Source organism: Panthera tigris, chromosome F3 (assembly GCF_018350195.1).
Source record: "Panthera tigris isolate Pti1 chromosome F3, P.tigris_Pti1_mat1.1, whole genome shotgun sequence".
Taxonomy (NCBI): Eukaryota; Metazoa; Chordata; class Mammalia; order Carnivora; family Felidae; genus Panthera; species Panthera tigris.
The window spans coordinates 2,165,314-2,184,817 of NC_056678.1; the positions used below are offsets into that span (position 1 = coordinate 2,165,314).

The 19,504-nt window shown below is 47.5% G+C and overlaps 1 protein-coding gene and 2 long non-coding RNA genes across 4 annotated transcripts in view; 1 reads left to right on the forward strand and 2 right to left on the reverse strand.

Moving 5' to 3' along the window:
- The window catches only part of DNAH14 (dynein axonemal heavy chain 14), a 404,678-nt gene that overhangs the window by 365,813 nt on the left and 19,361 nt on the right, over positions 1 to 19,504 (forward strand). The window contains 4 exon segments of the mRNA XM_042976694.1: positions 8,245 to 8,442; positions 9,453 to 9,649; positions 13,982 to 14,142; positions 15,561 to 15,757. Coding sequence (XP_042832628.1) covers positions 8,245 to 8,442; positions 9,453 to 9,649; positions 13,982 to 14,142; positions 15,561 to 15,757 — 753 coding nt within the window.
- Positions 722 to 8,831, reverse strand: LOC122235968. 2 transcript variants are annotated; one of them, XR_006214142.1, is made up of 3 exons: positions 8,647 to 8,831; positions 8,335 to 8,503; positions 722 to 1,214 (listed from the first exon to the last, which is right to left on the reverse strand). It is a non-coding gene; the product is annotated as an uncharacterized LOC122235968 (long non-coding RNA). The 2 variants fall into 2 exon arrangements; XR_006214141.1 differs by having other exon boundaries at positions 8,584 to 8,831.
- LOC122235969 lies at positions 8,942 to 11,527 on the reverse strand. The gene is made up of 3 exons (XR_006214143.1): positions 11,151 to 11,527; positions 9,517 to 9,660; positions 8,942 to 9,302 (listed from the first exon to the last, which is right to left on the reverse strand). It is a non-coding gene; the product is annotated as an uncharacterized LOC122235969 (long non-coding RNA).

Genomic DNA, 19,504 nt, shown 5'->3' on the forward strand with positions numbered 1-19,504 from the left:
TGAAGGAGGCAGGCTCGTTAACATAGGTCACGTAGCACAGTGCGTGACTCACAGAAACCGCTCGAAATGTTTGCGGTTTCTGCTGGATTTGTGTAAAGTAGGAAAGAGCGCACTGACCCACTGAGGGGGGGGGGGGCACAGCTTAGGAGTCTTTCTTTACTATTCTCTGTCTAGAACCTTCTCTCTGCTTCCTAATGCATGGTGGTTTTTATTGCTAAGGTAAACATGTGGCGACGCCTGCTTAAACTTTCGCCAGGTTAGATTATAGGCCAAAAACCTGAGCAAAATCTTGATGCCGCCTCTGGGTGTCCACCACCTAGACCCGCCCGGACAGGCGCCCTCCCGCCTCTTCTGCGTCCTCATTGGGCTTCTCGGCGCTCACGCCCTCTGCAAGTCAGAGTATGTGCCTCTGCCCCTCACCAGACAGGACACCGAACGGCTGCGCTCTGGGCTTTTGTCAAGGGATATGGGCTCAAGCACTTTGTCCAAACCCCACTCAGTCAGCAGGCTGACTGACAACACATTGGGGGAAATACCTGTAGCATCTACTATGTCAATGGCTAATATGCCAATATGCTAACTGTATGAGGATTTCTTGTAAATTAAGAAGAGAAAGAAAACACCGCAATGGGTAAAGGACCCGGAGAGGCAGTTCACAGTATAAATACAAAAAGGCAATCAGGTGATGAAACTTTGTTCAATTCCATTAGTAGTTGTGCTGTTCATTTTACATATCAACTTGACTGGACCCCAAGACCCCCAGGTATTTGGCCAAACGTTGTTTTGAGTATGTTTGTGAGGATGTTTCTGGGTGAGATCCATATTCAAACCGGTAGGTCATAAAGCAGATCCCTCTCCCCGATGTGGGTGGGCCTCGTCCAATCGGTCGAAGGACTGACTAGAACAGAAAGGAAATCCTCCTGCCTGTCTGCCTTTGAGCTGGAACACTGGCTTTTTCCAGCCTCTGGACTTGAACTGAAACATCGGCCCTTTCGGGGGCTCCAGACAGGAAGTACACCGTCGTCTCTCCTGCGTCCGCTGCCACAGGTCTGGAGATTTGTCAGTCTCCATAATTACGTGAGCCAGGTCCTAACAGCAAGTCTCTCTGCATGTGTGCTCCTCACCTGGCTCTCTGGAGAACGCGGGCTCCTACAGCCACCAGGGAAATGCTCGTTAAAGCCGCAGGGAGATTCCACCTTTCGCAACCACAGTGGCTAAAACAACGGCACAGAGAGGCAGGAACTGTCACTAACTTTCTGGAAGGCAACTTGGTAATCTGTATCAAAATTCTTCAAAGAGTTCCTATTATCGTTGATTTAGAAAGAAAGAGTCACATTGATAGGACTGATCAGGAAAATTGGTTATAACCGAGCCCGTCAGCAGGGTTTCGTTCTGCGTGTATATATAACTCATCTCTCTTACAGATGATTTTCTAGAAAACGTATCCTAAACCACCTGCAGGGGAACGGACGTAGGAAGTGGGTGGCCCGGTGTCAGCAGGTCTTCTGTCGCCCCAGAGCGCGTGTGAACTTGGCTCATGGCTGGCATGCCCGGGGTGCTGATGCTCTCTTGGCATTTTGCAGAGAGGCTTGCTCAAGCCGGACGCAGCTGGCTACATCATGGCGCTGTTGTCCAGAAGAGGACAACCTTCCCTCCCCTCCCTCCTTCCCCCTCCCTGTGCGGCGCGTGCGACAGCAGCCTTGCCAGTGGGAGGGAAAGGCCCTGCGGGTGCCGAGCCGACGGTCTGGAAGTTCTGGGAGCTTTGCGGGAAACTGGATTTATGCACAGCCCCCCTCGTTGAGGAAGTGGGAACTTCTAGTTCCCTGGGAAGTTGAGTTTGGACACAGCTCCCCCCACTAGGGGGAGCGCCCGGCCAGCCAGCTGGTGGTCAGGCAGCTTGGGGTGTGCTGGGGGACCCTCAAGGTGACCGTGTCTACTGGCCCACGGGGCCAAGCACCGGTGCATTCTCCACCACACACAGGCTACGGCCCCCGAAAGCCCCTCAAAACCTGGGCCTGAGCCCCAAGGGCAAGACTGAGAAAATCACATACCTAATGCGATCCAGTGGCCAGAGAGAGAAAGAACAGGAAACGGAACAAGCCACGGAACAGAAAATTGTAAGAGCCCGAAAGGATATACACGCTTCACACACATGCACGTATTTCACACACATGATGTTTGTAAGTGAGCCCGTGTCAGTTTCTTTTTACCTTCTTGATGGAAGAGGCAGCAAGATGGTAAAACTGACTTCTAAAAATATAGGAAAGAAGTTTCTGGAAATACTGAGAGAGAGAGAGTCATGAAATACGATTGCCAAGTCGCATCCCAAAGTGATAAATGCCCTACAGGCAATAACACTGTGCCTTTGGTCTGTAATTTTCTCGATGAGCCGGACACCGTTCGTGTGTCCGAGGGACAGAATTCCTCCGCGTTCTTCTCAGAAGGAAGCACATGCAGGCCGTCGGCTTTCTGTAAACTGGACTCGGACAGAACTCTGGGTGCTCTGGCCAATAGCACGTCAGAACACAAGTGGGTGCTCCTGGAGCACTTGCGCGTCCGCGAAAGAGCGCCGGATGCTGCCCCCGCGTGGCGTGGAACAGATGTGTGCTCGCCCTTCGGCCTCCTCCCCCGTTTTGGACTTCTTACTTTCGTCCTAACAGCTCTGCTTGTGATTTGCATAACCTCCAAAGGTTATTCGTTATCACAAAATAACAGGGCGGGGGTCGGGGCGCTTGGCCCCGGTTTGCAGGGGCAGGCCAGAGGCGCCTCGGTGCCCAGGCCCCGCACACCGTCCTCAGCAGACGCCGCGCACCGAGACTTAGGAGCTAAACACGAAATGAGACGGGGGGGGGGGGGGGGGGACAGTGGTGGTGGTGCAAAGTCGAGTCAACGGCTGGATAGATCAGATAGAAGGAACACCCCAAGCACGAGAAGGAAATGACAAAACGATGGAGATCACGAGGGACAATTAAGATGTCTGAAGAGTAACCTCGCCTTCAAACGGCAGGGATTCCGGCTGAGAAGATGGAGAAAAAGTAGGAAGAAAGCGGTTTTACTTCCCCCCCCCCCCCCAACTGACGACATCAGATCGACAACAGATCGGAGTCTGCGGACTGAGAACGCTCACAGAGCCGGCAGGAGCTGTGAGGACCCCTGGTGGCGCTAGGCTGGCCAGGGGTCCCGCCAGAAGGCAGTGGGGGAGCAGGCACGGCCGGGCCTGGAGAAGACTGTGTGGGGGTCCCGCAGTGGGGGGTGATTCCTGCATGGGGTCCTGCACAAAGGGAAGTCCTGCGGGGGGGAGGGTCCTGCAGAGGGGGTTCCTGCATGGGGGGGGGGGGCGGGGAGGGGTTCCTGCACAGCCCAGCCTGGCTCTGGCTCTCGTCCTTGCAAACAGGGTAGCAGCTGTGTGCGACCGCATCGGGGCCGAGGCGGAGACACAATGAAGGGAAGTGGCCGAGCGGGGAGTGTGGAGAGCAGGAAATCTGTGGCCCGGCCGCATTGTTAAATCTAAATAGACAATAACGAACTGCTGAGCGTCAGTGGTCTAAGTGCTAACACAGATGATTTAAAAGGAAGGCTCGTGCTGCAAGAAAAGTCCCATAATCGTCTTAGGCTGAAAACACTAACCTCTCTCAGCGGAACCCAGAGGTCGGGGAGAAGGGGCACGTGTGCACCGGGGTCCCGCGAGGACAGGAAGGGGAGGCCGGGCGGGCAGAGGAAGAAGCGGGAAGTGTTCCCACTAGGGGCGGGGAAGTAGCTGTCGTCTTCTTGTCACTTGAAAAAAGAAATGTTACATTAAGAAGACTTGAAGGAACGGAAAGGTCGCGTGTGTCTAAATCGGCAAAGAAGAGAGAGGAAAATAGCCGTTGGACCAACCTGTCAGAAATAAGGAGGGAGAGAAACGACAAAGTAAAATAAATGGTACAAAGTTCTACGGAAGGAATCTTCTCAGGCTGCGTCTGAAACGTGAGCGGGCCACACTCCCTCTCGAGGAGGCACGTGCAACTTAGAAGAAGAACACTTATGTTGTGCAAGACAGTTTAAAACTGCCAAGAAAATAAAAGCAGCAAGAAAGCAGGAATGGCAATGTTACTATCAGACAAGACGGGATTGAATCTGAAAAAGCACCAAAGAGCAGGAAGAGGACATGTGTGAAGAAACAATGGTGTGAAAACGGTGACTTCTGCGGAGAGTGTTCTGGGGACTGATGAACTTGGGCCTCACGTCGGCCCCGGGAAGAGGGTCGTCCTCCCGCATTTGAGGCTGAGGGAGCCGCGGGAACGGACAGGATTCGAACACAGGCGGCCTGGCTTCGGCGTCTGTGCGCTCAGACATTACACGGTCCCGACACGTGGCAGACCGTAGCCCACGGTAGCACGTGTGCACAAACGTGCGTGTGGGTGCGTGGGGACGCGTACATGCCTGTGCGTGCTACGGGTGTGTGCTCCTGTGTAACCACTAGGGGGGATTTCAAATCCCCTTTCGGAATTAGGGCACTCCCACAAGCAAGAGTAAGACAGATAATAGAATAATGTAATCAACAAATTCGATTAACAAGAGTTTTGTAGAACCCAACATCCCTCCAGTAGGCAGCACACGTTTTTCTTCATACATCCAAGGAACTCGTAGAAAGTTCAGCCAGGAGCATGGCCACAGAATAAAATCTTTAATTATTGTGTGGGCCACATTCTCGGATCGTAATCTAATAAGTATTAAAAATTCGACCCCAAAGATCTTAAGGTGGAAATTAAGAAACATGCCTGGAGATAAGTCTTTTATCGAAGAGGATGTTCAAAGGAAAATCACAAAATATCTCAAACACAAAGGAAATGAGATACTTCACACTGAAACTATGACAGTATAAAATATGCTCAGAAAGGAATAAACTATGGCCTTAAATATCTTCATTATTAAAGAGGAAGTGCAGGAAAGTCATAGTCATCTTAGGAAATTAGAAAAAACAACAAAAGGGACAAATGAATCTAATTTTAATAGTGATAAAATAATACACAAAAAATAGTAGAACGGAAAAATAAATCCAAAAATTGGTTTTTGATAAGACAAAGTTTGAAAATCTGTATGGATCCAATGATTTCTGGGAAAATACGAATTATCAAAATTGACTCCAAAAATATGAAAGTTCTGAGTGGACCAACTGCTATAAGACACTGCAGATAAACACCGGAATGAAATGGTTTCACAGCCGAGTTCACTCTGGACCTTAAGACACGGACATTGATATTATTTAAGCTATTCCAAGCCTTAGAAAAAGATGGCAATTTCCCCAATCCATTCTATGAAACCATAATAGTAATGTGAATACCTGATAAAAATAATATATGTAAGAATACAGGCTAGTTGTACTTAGGACTTGATGTAAAAAATTCTGTATAAATTATTGATAAGCTTCAGCAATGAATCAAAAGCATAACGCACTATGACCCCCTAGGGCTGAGTCCAAGAACACGAGAATGGCTCGATAGCTGGAAATCTATAACTCGCTTTCCATGATCACATGAGTAGATGCAGAAAAGCCTCTCATTCAGGAAGCCATCAAAACCCTAGAGGAGAAAGCAGGAAAAAACCTCTCTGACCTCAGCCGCAGCAATTTCTTACTCAACACATCTCCAAAGACAAGGGAATTAAAAGCAAAAATGAACTATTGGGACCTCGTCAAGATAGAAAGCTTCTGCACTGCAGAGGAAACAATCAACAAAACTAAGAGGCAACCGAAGGAATGGGGAAAGAGATTTGCAAATGACATATCAGATAAAGGGCTAGTATCCAAAATCTATAAAGAACTCACCAAACTCCACACCTGAAAAACAAATAATCCAGTGAAGAAATGGGCAGAAGACATGAATAGACACTTTTCCAAAGAAGACATCCAGATGGCCAACAGACACATGAAACAGTGTTCAGTGTCACTCATCATCAGGGAAATACAAATCAGAACCACACCGAGATACCACCTCACGCCAGTCAGAGTGGCTAAAATCTACAAATCAGGAGACTACAGATGCTGGCGAGGATGTGGAGAAAGGGGAACCCTCTTGCACCGTTGGTGGGAATGCAAACTGGTGCAGCCACTCTGGAAAACAGTGTGGAGGTTCCTCAAAAAATTAAAAATAGAACTACCCTACGACCCAGCAATAGCACTGCTAGGAGTCTACCCAAGGGATCCAGGAGTGCTGATGCATAAGGGCACTTGTACCCCAATGTTTATAGCGGCACTTTCAACAACAGCCAAATTATGGAAAGAGCCTAAATGTCCATCAACCGATGAACGGGTAAAGAAGTTGTGGTTTATATATACAATGGAATCCTACTTGGCAACGAGGAAGAATGAAATCCTGCCATTTGCAGCAACGTGGATGGAACTGGAGGGTATTATGCTGAGTGAAATAAGTCAGGCAGAGAAAGATACCGTATGTTTTCACTCATATGTGGATCCTCAGAAACTTAAGACCATGGGGGAGGGGAAGGGTAAAAAAAAAAAGTTACAGAGAGGGAGGGAGGGAGGGAGGCGAACCACAAGAGACTCTTAAACACTGAGAACAGACTGAGGGTTGATGGGGGGTGGGGGAGAGGGGAAAGTGGGTGATGGGCACTGAGGAGGGCACCTGTTGGGATGAGCGCTGGGTGTTGCATGGAAGCCAATTGGACAATACATTATATTTAATACAAAAAAAAGCAATTAGAAAAAAAATCTGGGTTCGAAAGGCAGGACAGTGTCGAGTTGCTTAATTTTTCACATGGCATCAATTTTTGCCTACCCACAAAAGGCAGGCAGAAGAAACTTCAAAAGCAGTATGTTCGAGTTGCGCATCAGCGGGCTGAAACTTGCATGATGAAAGGTACATTATGGGCAAGCTTCTGTCAGTAGTTCATCCATATACTAATAAATATCATAAATAAAAAAAGAAGTCTCTCATTATGAATTCAGACACCATTCCTGATAAGAACTCAAAAATATATAGGGATTATAAGGGACTACTTAAATATGGGAAAGACTACCAAAAAACTATAGCAAATATGATTTTAAATAGCCAACACTGAAGTTGTTTTTATTAACATCAAGAATCAAAAAAAACAAACAAACAAAACAAAAAGAATCAAACAGGGATGCTGATTACACCATTAACATTCAGCATCGCCTCAAAAGCTCTGATCAACGCAATAAGAAAATGACATAATTCACATTGGTGATGTCAAATCATATTAATCCGTATTAAGGATGAGGGAATAAAAAGAAAAGTGCACGTACAAGCTATATCGTCCAGTTGCAGGACAGCTGAGCTGTCAGCACAGAGCCTGACGTGGGGCTCGAACTCACGAGCTGCAAGATCATGACCTGAGCCCAAGTCGGTCGCTCAACGGACTGAGCCACCCAGGTGACTCTGGACTAGCATTTTTGGAAGGAAAACAGGAAACAAAGATGAAAGGGAAGGAAGGAGGGGAAGAAAGCTGGAAGTTGAAGTAGAGAGGTGGGGAAGAGTGTCAGAGAAGCAGGAATGAGATCCACTCGGTGCAGGGAGTTCAGAGAACATCTGTGTAAAGGGGCCCAAGAAACCTCCCAAAGCCACCGGGGCCTCCGGGAGGGGATCTGACTGGAAAAGCAGGGGTCTCCAAAGACTCACGTCCCCTTGCTTACCCCGTTGTGCCTTCCGAATCTGGTGCCACCAGCTTGTGGGGTCTGTTCCAAATAATAGTAATAATTTTAATTTAGTAATTCGATCAACAACAAAAAAGAATGGATGAAGATGTATATCCTGATATTTTTATCCCTCTTGCTATTTCCATGTACAACTGACCCTTGAACAAGGCGGGGGTTAGGGGCACCGACCCCTGTGTGGTTAAAAATCCACGTATCACTTCTGATGCCCCAAAGCTTTATTAATAGCCTACTGTTGACTGAAAGCCTTACCCATAACGCCAACAGTCAATTAATACGTATTTTGTGTGTTACATGTATCATATACTGTATTCTTACAATAAAGGCAGCTCGAGGAAAGAAAGCATTACTAAGAAAATCACAAGGAACGGAAAATCCATTTACGGGAACGGTGAAAAATTCACATATATGGGGAGCCACACACGTCAAACCCACAGTTGTGCAAGGGTCAACGGTATTTTTAAAGAGAAAATACAGGTAGCTGTTGCGAGTTGTTGATTTTACGTGCAAACATCAAAGTGGGCTGCAAACACATTCTGAGATAGTAAAGACTGGTGGATTTTCTACAGGTTGCCATAAAGGTGCTGGAGAACTCCCTGAATGCACAGACCGGTGTTTCGTGGCAGAAACTGCACTACCTCCTTGGGGAAGTGACTTACGGCGGCCGGGTGACGGACACCTGGGACAGGCGGTGTCTAAACACCCTTCTGCACAAATTCTGTGACCCGGAAGTGCTGAAAGATGACTTCAGTTTCTTCAGTGATGAGGTGGGAACAGGCATTTACTTACAGCACTTGATCACTGAAATGTAGTTGCGTTCTCCAAAACCTGCATTTAAATGGATTTTCATGTTCACTTTTGATGGCTCTTATTAACTGCCAGCAGCATAAAAACAAGTCACCATTTACCATGTCAGCTGACATTTCATCTACCCATGCATCCTCTCAAGGCCAGAAAGACCAGGGTCTGACCTCTGTCCCCTCGCTTATCCAAGAAGCGGACCATTCGGTTAGCCTCCGTGCAGGGAGAGAATTGGGCTCCATGTTTCAAAGCGATCGCGTCCAAGAAGCCGTGGGCGTCTCTTTATCCAGCATAGTCCTGTTCGTCATTATCACCTCATAGGTTCTAGAAGGCCCATTTTCTCCCCAGGGGATGTGACACGAGAGTCAGCCTTACAGAGGGGAACTTAGCCACACAGCTAATCGCAGGAAGAAGAAGCCGGTGACCAGCATGAAGAGCTCTCCCACACCATCAAGTAGCTTTTCAATTAAAACAAATTTATTATGCGTTTCATACCTGGGATTTCGTATCTTTTGACCACCTTCACCCATTTTGCTCCCCCCCGCCAAGTGTTCAGACGGAGTCTTAACATCGTTGCCACATTCCTTCTGTAGCTTCACCGAAGAAAGGCGGTTTGTTGAGGCTGGATTGTGTCCGTTATCTGTGGGTGTGGGTCACTGAGGCAACAGGTAGTCAGAACCGAAGTGGTTTCCCTTCTTCTGTCTCTTTTCCCAACAAGAAAGTTACTGTGCGTATCCCAGAGCCACACTTTACAAACGCAGTCGTCCCAGAGGTAGCTTTTGACGGGAGTGTCTGGAATATGCCACCCAGAAGTAAGGGGAGCCCTCTGTGAAAATGTTATGGGAATTTTATATAATTTATCTATGGTATTTATATACTTATATATAGTATACATTTTACGGCAAGAAGTATCTACACGCATTATGGAAAGTAGGTATCGCCCTGGACAAAAACTAACAAGTGGTTAAATGTTCAGATACATCAGCCAGTGCCGAAATCGGCGAGCTTGAGGGATTACATCCACATCGTCCAGTCCTTACCTGACGACGACACGCCTGAGCTCTTGGGACTGCACCCGGAGGCCATAAGGGGTGGCAGAGAGATCCAGGGCCGGCACCTTGTGGACAGTCTCATTACCATGCAACCCGGGACCGGCGCCGATCTCATGGTCCGGTAAGAACTCACTAGCAACAGTCGTTAGTCGGAAATTATTAAATATTCATCTTAAATAATTAAGTGTTAAGTGAATATTTAGGAATTTGAAGAGCTACAGTGCGGAACTTGTAGACAAATAAGTCTAAGATATAGTGGGGGTGCCCAGGCGGCTCAGTTCTTGGTTTTGGCTCAAGTCATGATCTCACGTTTCGTGAGATCGAGCCCCGCGTGGGGCTCTGTGGTGACAGCGTGGAGCCTGCCTGGGATTCTCTCTCTCTCTCTCTCTCTCTCTCTCTCTCTCTGTCTCTCTCTCTGCCCCTCCCCCACTCATGCATGCGCAGGCTCTCTCTCTCTCCCTCTCTCAAAGTAAACTTTAAAATAAGTGCAAAATACAAAACAATCTGAACAGAAACTAAAGTGTAAGAGGACAGTATGATGAAGAGGGCCAACGATACGACTGTCACAGGGCCTCAACACCCTTACTCTGCTTATCCATAAACATAGAATGCCTGTCTCCCTGTCAAAGCCACTGTGAGCTTTAAGAGCTGTAACAGATGGGGGCGCCTGGGTGGCTCAGTCGGTTAAGTGCCCCACTTCGCCTCAGGTCATGATCTCACGGCTCATGAGTTCAAGCCCCGCGTCAGGCTCTGCACTTCAGATTCTGTGTCTCCCTCTCTTTCTGCCCCTCCCCTGCTCATGCTCTGTGTCTCTCTCTCTCTCTCTCAAAAATAAACAAACATTAAAAAGCTATAACAGATGTAACCCAAATTCTCAAGCCTCCGCAGCCTGTAACTAGAAGACAAGGTCACGTTTGTCAAGGCCACAGCTACGTGGTGTGAGCTCAGTGGCCTCACTGCCTCCCCAGCAAAGTGTGTTCCTGCGGTTCCCAGACGTCCTCTTGGGTGCTCGTTCACACCCGCTGAGGACGCAGGTGGCCCACGCAGGCCTCGCCTCCCTCTTCCCTCGCTGAGTTCAAATCCCAGTTCCACCACCTGACTTTGCAGACTTGGGGACGTCACTTAAGTCTTCAAGTTCATCACGTTCGCATCTGAGATAATAACCATGCCTACCTGTGGGGCTGTTCTCAGAATACGAGTTCCTCAGGTTAAGGGCAGCTTAAAAATCTAATTTTTCAATGTGTAAGTCTAACAGATTTTAACAATAATTTTTAAAAGGTCTTTGAATAGCATTTGGTTATCTACTGACGTAAACGCTTTCAAGTATAATAATATTCATTACAGAGTTAATGTACTTCAGCTACCTCACCGCCAAACCTTCTTCAAATCTTGCAACAATTCTTATAAATCTAATAATTAAACAAATACATGGGATCTTAAATTCTCTTATGTCTTCAAATATATCAACTTAGCTGAATTTCAACTCAAAATCATAAATTGAAACCAATTTCCCCACTTCCTGTTGTAAGTCAGAGTCCCAAAGCTGACCTTCAGGTGTTAAGAGCCCCAAGTCTCTTAAATATCATAAATATTGAAAATACCAACAGGTACAGATTCCTCACCACGAAAGTACCGTCACTGTGGTTTTGATTCTGTTAATCCTGTCTACACCAACTTCTCAGTCTTCCCCGGGACCAGTGGCGCCACTGTGCGTGACATGGGAGTTTGCCTTCTTGGTGTGCTTCGGGTTGGGGGGAAAACAAGTAAGTAAACTGAAACCGAAATTTAAACCACTTGTTGGGAACACGCATCGGATGCCTTGAACCCCGATTATACTTGTCGTAAGGTCATCGCAACTCCAACCCCCGGTGATGGTGACGTTGCCCACGTCCCCGGGATCCGAGTCCACGTTCCCCTGGGCTGTTAGTCTGTGGGCTCACAGATCGGGTTTAGGGCCCTTGTGCTCTGCAGGAGCGCCGGCGGACCTGACCACCTGAGTCCTCAGTCTTGTCCTTGCCGCTGGTGCACGGGTGGCCCCGCTCTAGGTAATCCCCCTGTGACGTCACCACAAGGCGGCTCGGGCTTTGTGGGGGATGGGCGTGTGCGGCCAGGGCCTTCTGCGCACAGGCGCCCCCGATGGGAAGTTCCCCCGAGTAAAACCGTAAGTGGTCCCCTTAGTCTGGAGGACACGTCTCCCTCCTCCACCTCCTAACAGGCTCCTAAGATACACGTGTCTTTTTTATATTCTTTTTCCACTTAGTTCTAAAACCTCTGAACCTATCGGAACTCTGTACGCTTTGGTCTTCTCGTCTCTTTGTTGTTGTTTAGTTGTTTTTCTTGAGAGAGACAGAAACCAAATGAGAAGGGGAGGAGCAGAGAGAGAGAGAGAGAGAGAGAGAGACTCCCAAGCAGGCTCCGTGCTGTCAGCACAGAGCCCAACGCAGGGCTCAAACCCATAAAACCGTGAGATCATGACCCGAGCTGAAACCGAGAGCCGGACACTCAGGCGACCGTGCCACCCAGGCGCCCCTTCCTGTCTCTGGACCACGAAACTCATATTAAAATGGTATCTGATTGGATCCTCACTGTGGCTTTGGCTGACCATCTGGTGCTCTCTTCCAAGGTCATTGCACTGACACAAAACGGGTGTAACCGAGCCCTCCCCCCACCGACGGAGTGAACGCGTCCTACCTTCTACGTGCAGGAAAGCTGCACACACAGCGAAACAGGAGTGGCTACTTGGAAGCCTTCCCGTGTGCCCCCAGAATATCAGGTTCAATTCCCTGCGCGTCCTGCGCTCGTAAATACTGACGGCTGTGCCTCCCGCCTTCAACAAATTCGCCAGTAAGAGATGGGTTATGGGGCTGCTGTTCGCAAGCACGTTGAGTGTGTTTATCCGTGCCCCTCGGGCATTCTGGGAGGCTGGGATGGCTGCCATTATGCTGCCTGTGCTCAAAACATACTAGAAACTTCTCTGCATGACTAGATCTAAAAGATCCATCCCATTTGACTTAACGCCCTCAGGGGTAGCAAAGAGTTGCCCTTTGAAGGTGTGTGTTTTTTGAAGTCTTCTGAATCATCAGAAGCCACCTTGGACGAATGCCACTGAGCAACCTTGCTTTAAAGTCACCGCCTAAGTGTGAAAACAAAATGGGAAAACCTCCTACTTGGTGTGAGGGGTGAGCGGACACAGAAGCAGTGCACTGAGCGTGGTCGTGGCTTCCAGGCTGTCGCTCACCGTGCAGGACGACACCCTGGCTGTGTGAGACCTGGGTGACGGCTGAAACCAGCCCCTGCCAGCAGTTAGAGTAACAGCACGAGCTCAGGGGAGCTTTAGTGTTTAGAGCTCGTCCAGCTTTCGCGCTCTGCCCCGCCTGGCCCAGGCCTGTGCCCCCACGGGCTGCCCAGCGTCCCCGAGGAATCTGACACGCGGTTGGTGACGAGCACAGCTGTCGGGGTGCCGCCTGCGTCTTCATTTCGGTATTGACACTTCACGCAGATGCGTTCCGACGATGAATTGTCGACAAAGAAATCTTAAGAACCCTTTAAAAATACATATTTTCTTGTAAACGTCTAAAGTGCAGGGGGCACCTGGGTGGCTCAGTCGGTTGAGCGTCCGACTTCGGCTCAGGTCACGATCTCACAGTCCGTGAGTTCAAGCCCCGCGTCGGGCTCTGGGCTGATGGCTCAGAGCCTGGAGCCTGTTTCGGATTCTGTGTCTCCCTCTCTCTCTGACCCTCCCCCGTTCATGCTCTGTCTCTCCCTGTTTCAAAAATAAATAAAGGTTAAAAAAAATTTTTTAAAAACACATATTTTCTTGTAAACGTCTAAAGTGCAGGGGGCGCCTGGGTGGCTCAGTCAGTTAAATGTCTTTTTTTTTTTTAATGTTTATTTTTGAGAGAGAGAGAGACAGAGCGTGAGCAGGGGAGGGGCAGAGAGAGAGGGAGACACAGAATCAGAAGCAGGCTCCAGGCTCCGAGCTGTCAGCACAGAGCCTGACACGGGGCTCAAACCCACAGACTATGAGATCATGACCTGAGCTGAAGCTGGACGCTTAACCAACTGAGCCACCCTGGCGCCCCTTAAGTGTCTGACTCTTGATCTCAGGGTCGTGGGTTCAAGTCCCGCATTGGGCTCCACACTCCTTGTGGAGCCTATTAGAATAAAAAAAAAAAAAAAAAAAGGTTAAATTATAAATAAAATAAGAATTTCTCGGGAAGCAGGGCAAGGGGCCAGTTTTATCCCGACCGTTGATTTCAGCTCGGGCCGTGATCTCACGGTTGATGAGGTCGAGCCCCGCACCGGCTCCACGGCCGGCCGCTTCCTCATCTGTAAAATGCACGGACTCCGTCGTGTGCCTAGTCGCGTGCGGCTATGAAGCGGCTTGGCCCCGGGCCTGAATAGCGGGCTGTCCTGGGTCACACAGATCCGCATCTCTCCGTGTCCTTTGTAGTCCCGAGCAGAGTAACGACGAACTGCTGATGGAAATCCTGTCTGACCTGCTACAGCAGCTGCCGAGGTCTGTGGAGAAGGAAGAATGTGCTGGAACACCCAGCACCTTGAAGTGCATCATGTCCAGCCCCCTCTGGGAGTCTCTCTGTAAGAGCATCCAAGGTAGGCACAGTCCTCGGGGAAGGACTCTGGCCCCAAGGAAGGGGTGGGGGTCCCCCAAGGCCCCACAGAAGCAGCCAGGCCTAGTGAGGTAGGCAGTGCGGTCTCTACGCCCCCCCTTCCCACTCTCCAAGCTGAGAGACCCCCCCCCCAAGCTTGGGGCAGAGAAGGAAAGGGTGCTGTAGCTTTGCCTTCCTTTCTGGTTTTGTTGGGGCAGGGGGGTGGGTGGCTGGGAGACTAAAAGTGAAGAAATATGCTTGTAGCGGGGCGCCTGGGTGGCTCGGTCGGTTAAGTGTCCGACTTCAGCTCAGGTCATGATCTCACGGTCCGTGGGTTCGAGCCCCGCGTCGGGCTCTGTGCTGAGCTCTGACAGCTCAGAGCCTGGAGCCTGTTTCAGATTCTATGTCTCCCTCTCTCTCTGACCCTCCCCTGTTCATGCTCTGTCTCTCTCTGTCTCAAAAAGTAAAATAAACGTTAAAAAAAAAAAAATATGCTTGTAGCAAAGCAGGAAGGAGCTGCCCTGCCTGAGGCTATAGAGCAGCTTAGGGGTCCCTGCCCCGCCCGGCCTGCCTGCGGAGCACAAGGAACGTGGACCCTCTGACCGGCGGCCCCCGCTCTGAGGGCTCCGGAAAGGGGGCAGGCCCAGGGGCGACAGGGCACCCAGCCCCGGGGGCCAGCGTCCATGCGTGGCAAATGACCCAGTTAACTTCTCAACATCCATATCTTAACTGTTTATTTTTGAAAATTTTTTAGATATTTATTTATTTGGGGGAGAGCACAAGTTGGGGAGGGACAGAGGATCTGAAGCGGGCTCTGAGCTGACGGCACAGAGCCCGATGCCAGGCTTGACCCCCCCAAACCGCGAGATCATGACCTGAGCCAGTCAGACGCTCAACCAGCTGGGCCACCCAGGCGCCCCTATACCTTACGCCTTTAAAGAAAGTTCGTCGGGAACCCAATGCTGAGCGGTGGTCTGTGACATGGGTGCTGTTGTGGAGTCGGAACCACGGTCAGCACCCTAGGGCTGTGGCCAGGTCCAGCCACCGTTCATTCCTGTGCAGCCTGAAAGCTAAAAGGGGTCTCACATTCTTTACTGGTTGGAAAAAAACAAAAGAATATTTTAGGACCCATAAATATCATATGAAATACGAACGCGAGGGCTGCTGCACAAATAAAACTTTATTGGCAAACGGCCAAGCTTATCGGTTTTGTGCGTCCGCGCCTGCGTTCGCACCACGGAAGCAGAGCCCAGCAGTCGTGACGCAGACGGGGTGGCCACGGAGCCTGAAGTAATTCCTGATTTTCTGCAGAAAATGTGTTGCGATCCCTGGTCTTGACACATGAAGTTCCTTCCATTTCCAAAGCCTGTGTTTCTCCTTTTATCTGAAAAATAAGCTAATGTTCCGTCTTTCTCGATCCAGGCTATGATCCCCTCATCCACTGTGTCCTGCTAACCTTTCTGAGCCAAGAAATCGAACGATTTGATAAGTTCTTAATTGTTGTGCATGAATCTCTGAAAGGCCTTCAACTTGCGATAAAAGGAAAAACCATCCTCACCCAAGAACTGGAGGAAGCGTATGAGTCTTTTCTCAATAGAAGAGTGCCTACGCTGTGGCAGGTGAGAGCCGTCACGCTACCCCGTTGGCTGCTGAGCCGTAAGCGTGGGGTGCGGGCAGGGGGTGGGGGGCGTTCACCGTGGCACCTGATGAAGTATTAAGTATTATTGAAAGATGCTGACGTACTTTGGGTGTGGGCGTGTATTAATAAAACCTCTTAGAGGGCAATCTGGCAATTCCACTCAGATAAATTTAAGATGTGTTGTTCATTTTAAGTTTCAGAAAATGATGTCATTTTTGGAGATTATAAAAACCTATATACTAATGTGTGCGTACATGTGCTTATAAAAACGCATCTATGCTTTAGATTCAAGAACCCCCAACCGAAAGTCTTGGAAGAAGATGCACAAACAACTCTTCCCACTGGTGGCCTTAAATGAGGGAGACTGGAGGGTCTTGTGGGTGGGAAAGAGGCTTTAACTTTACATTTTACGTATCCTTGTATCTTACTGTACTGTTTTGATTTTTTTTTTTATCACATTCATGTCTTTTTAAGTTTTTATTCCGGTATAACTGACCTACAGGGTTAGATTAGCTTCAGGTGTACAGGACAGTGATCGAACACGCGTATTCACTACTCTGTGCTCATCATGACAAGGGTGCCCCTTAATTTATCCCCGTCACCTATTTCGCCCATCCCCCCCACCACCACCTCCCCTCTGGTGACCAGCAGTGTGTTCTCTGTAAGTTAAGAGTCTGTTTTTTGATGTGTCTTTTTGCTCTGTTTCTTAAATTCCACATTTGAGTGAAACCATATGGTATTTTCCTTTCTCCGCCTGTTCTTTCGCTTAGCATGATACCCTCTAGACCCATCCATGATGTAGCAAATGGCAGGATTTCATTCTCTGCTATGGAGGACTGCTATGCCGTCGCGTACGTATGCCTCTTTGTCCGTCCACTCGTCTGTCGATGGACTTGGGTTGTCTCCACCCTTGGCTACTGTAAATAGTGCTGCAGTAAACATCAGGGTGCACGTATCTTTTCGAATTAGTGTTTTTGGTTTCTTTGGGTAAATACCCAGTAGTGGAATTACTGATCATACGGTGATTCTACTTTTAATGCTTTGAGGAGACTTCATACTGTTTTCCAAGTGGCTGCACCAGTGTGCATTCCCACCAACAATGCGAGAGTGTTCCCCTTTCTCCACATCTTGGTCAATATTTGTGGTTTCTTGTGTTGTTGATTTGAGCCATTCTGACAGGTGTGAGGTGGTATCTCATCGTGGTTTTGATTTGCGTTTTCCTGATGATGGTGACGTTGAGCATCTCTTCACGTGTCTGTTGGCCATCTGGATGTCTTCTTTGGGAAAATGTCCGTTCGTGTTTTCTGCCCGTTTTTAAATTGGGTTATTTTTTGGTGTTGAGTTGTATAAGTTCTTTATATATTTTGGGTACTAACCTTTTATCAGATCTGTCATTTGCAAGTATCTTCTCACATTCAGTAGTTGTCTTTTAGTCTCGTTGATTGTTTCCTTTGCTGTACAGAAGCTTTTTATTTTGATTCAGTCCCAATAGTTTATTTTTCTTTTGTTTCCCTTTTCCCAGGAGACGTGTCTAGAAAAACATTGCTACAGCCAATGTCAGAGGCATTACTGTCTGTGCCGTCTTCGAGGATTTTATGGTTTCAGGTCTCACATTTGGGTCTTAAATCTATTTTGACTGTCATTTTTGTGCAGGGTGTAAGAAAGTGGTTCAGTTTTATTCTCTTGCTTGTAACTGTCCAATTTTCCCAGCACCATTTGTTGAAGAGACTGTCCCATTGCATATTCTTTGTCTTTTGTTGAAGATTAATTGACCATATAATTGTGGTTTCACTTCTGGGCTCTCTATTCTGTTCAGTTGATCTGTGTGTCTGTCTGTCTGTAATACCATCCTGTTTTGATTACTACAACTTTGTTGTAGGTCTTGAAAGCTGGGATTGTGACACCTACACTTTTAGTCTTCTTTTTCAAGATTTCTTTGGCTATTTGGAGTCTTTTGTGGTTCCATACAAATTTTTGGATCGTTTGTTCTAGTTGTGTGAAAAACGCTATTGGTATTTTCATAGGGATTGCATTAAATATGTAGATTGCTTTGGGCAGTGTTGTTAAATATTTTAACAATATTTATTCTCCCAATCCATGAGCATAGAATATCTTTCCATTTGTTTGTGTCATCTTTAATTTCTTTCATCAGTGTTTTATAGTTTCCAGAATATAGGTCTTTCTGTCCTAAACTCTTTAGTCAAGTTTATTCCTAGGTATTTTATTATTTTTGGTGCAATTGCAAATGAGACTGTTTTCTTAATTTCTCTTTCTGTTGCTTTATTATTGGTGTATAAAAATGCACTGGGTTTCTGTATGTTGATTTTGTATCCTACAACTTTACTGAATTCATGTATTAGTTGTAGAATTTTTTTGGTGGAATCTTTCGGGTTTTCTATCTACAGTGTCATGTCACCTATAAGTAGCAAATTTTTACTTCTTCTTCACCAATTTAGATGCCTTTCATTCTTGTCTGATTGCTGTGGACTTTCAATACTATGTTGAATACAAGTGCTGAGAGTGGACATCCTTGTCTTGTTCTTGATCTCAGGAGAAAAGTTCTGTTTTCCCCATTAAAGAAGCGATGTTTGCTGTGGGTTTTTCATATATGCCCTTTGTTATGTTGAGATACCTTCCCTCTAAACCTACTTTGTTGAGTGTTTTTATCATGAATGGATGTTGTACTTTGTCAAATGCTGTTTCTGCATCTATTGAAAGGATCATATGGTTTTTATCCTTTCTCTTATTGATGTGATGTATCATGTAGATTGATTTGTAAATATTAAATCACCCTTCCATCCCAGAGATAAACCCCACTTGATAATGGTGGATAATTTTTTTACTGTACTGTTGAATTCGGTTTGCTAGTGCTTTGGTCAGGATTTTACATCTGTGTTCATCATGGATATTGGCCCGAGTTCTTTTTTTTTTTTGTAGTGTCTTTTTCTGGTTTTCTGTATCAGGGTAATGCTGGCCCCATAGAATGAATTTGGAAGCTTTCCTTCCTCTTCTATTTTTGGAATAGTTTGAGAAGAACAGGTATTAACTCTTCTTTAAATGTCTGGTAGAATTAGGGGCGCCTGGGTGGCTCAGTAGGTTAAGCGTCCGACTTCAGCTTAGGTCACGATCTTGTAGTTCGTGACTTTGAGCCCCACATCAGGCTCTGTGGTGACAGCTCAGAGCCTGGGGCCTGCTTTGGACTCTGTGTCTCCCTTTCTCTCTATCCCTCCCCCACTCATGCTTTGTCTCTCAAAAATAAGTAAACATTTTTAAAAAATTAAATGGCGCGCCTGGGTGGCTAAGTGAAGTGACTGACTTCGGCTCAGGTCAGGATCGCATGGTTGTGAGTTCGAGCCCCATGTCGGGCTCTGTGCTGACAGCTCGGAGCCTAGAGCCTGCCCCAGGTTCTGTGTCTCCCTCTCTCTCTGCCCCTCCCCTGCTTGTTCTCTCTCTCTCTCTCTCTCTCTCTCTCTCTCTCAAAAATGAATAAACATTAAAAAAAATAAAAATAAATTTAAATGTTTGGTAGAATTTACCTGTGAAGCTGTCTGGTCCTGGACTTTTGTTTGTTGGAAGTTTTTTGATTACTGATTCAATTTAATTGCTAGTAATTGATCTGTTCAAATTTTCTATTTCTTTCTGATTCAGTTTTTGGAGTGTATATGTCTCTAGGAATGTATCCAGTTCTACTAGGTTGCCCAACTTGTTGGCACACCATTCTACATAC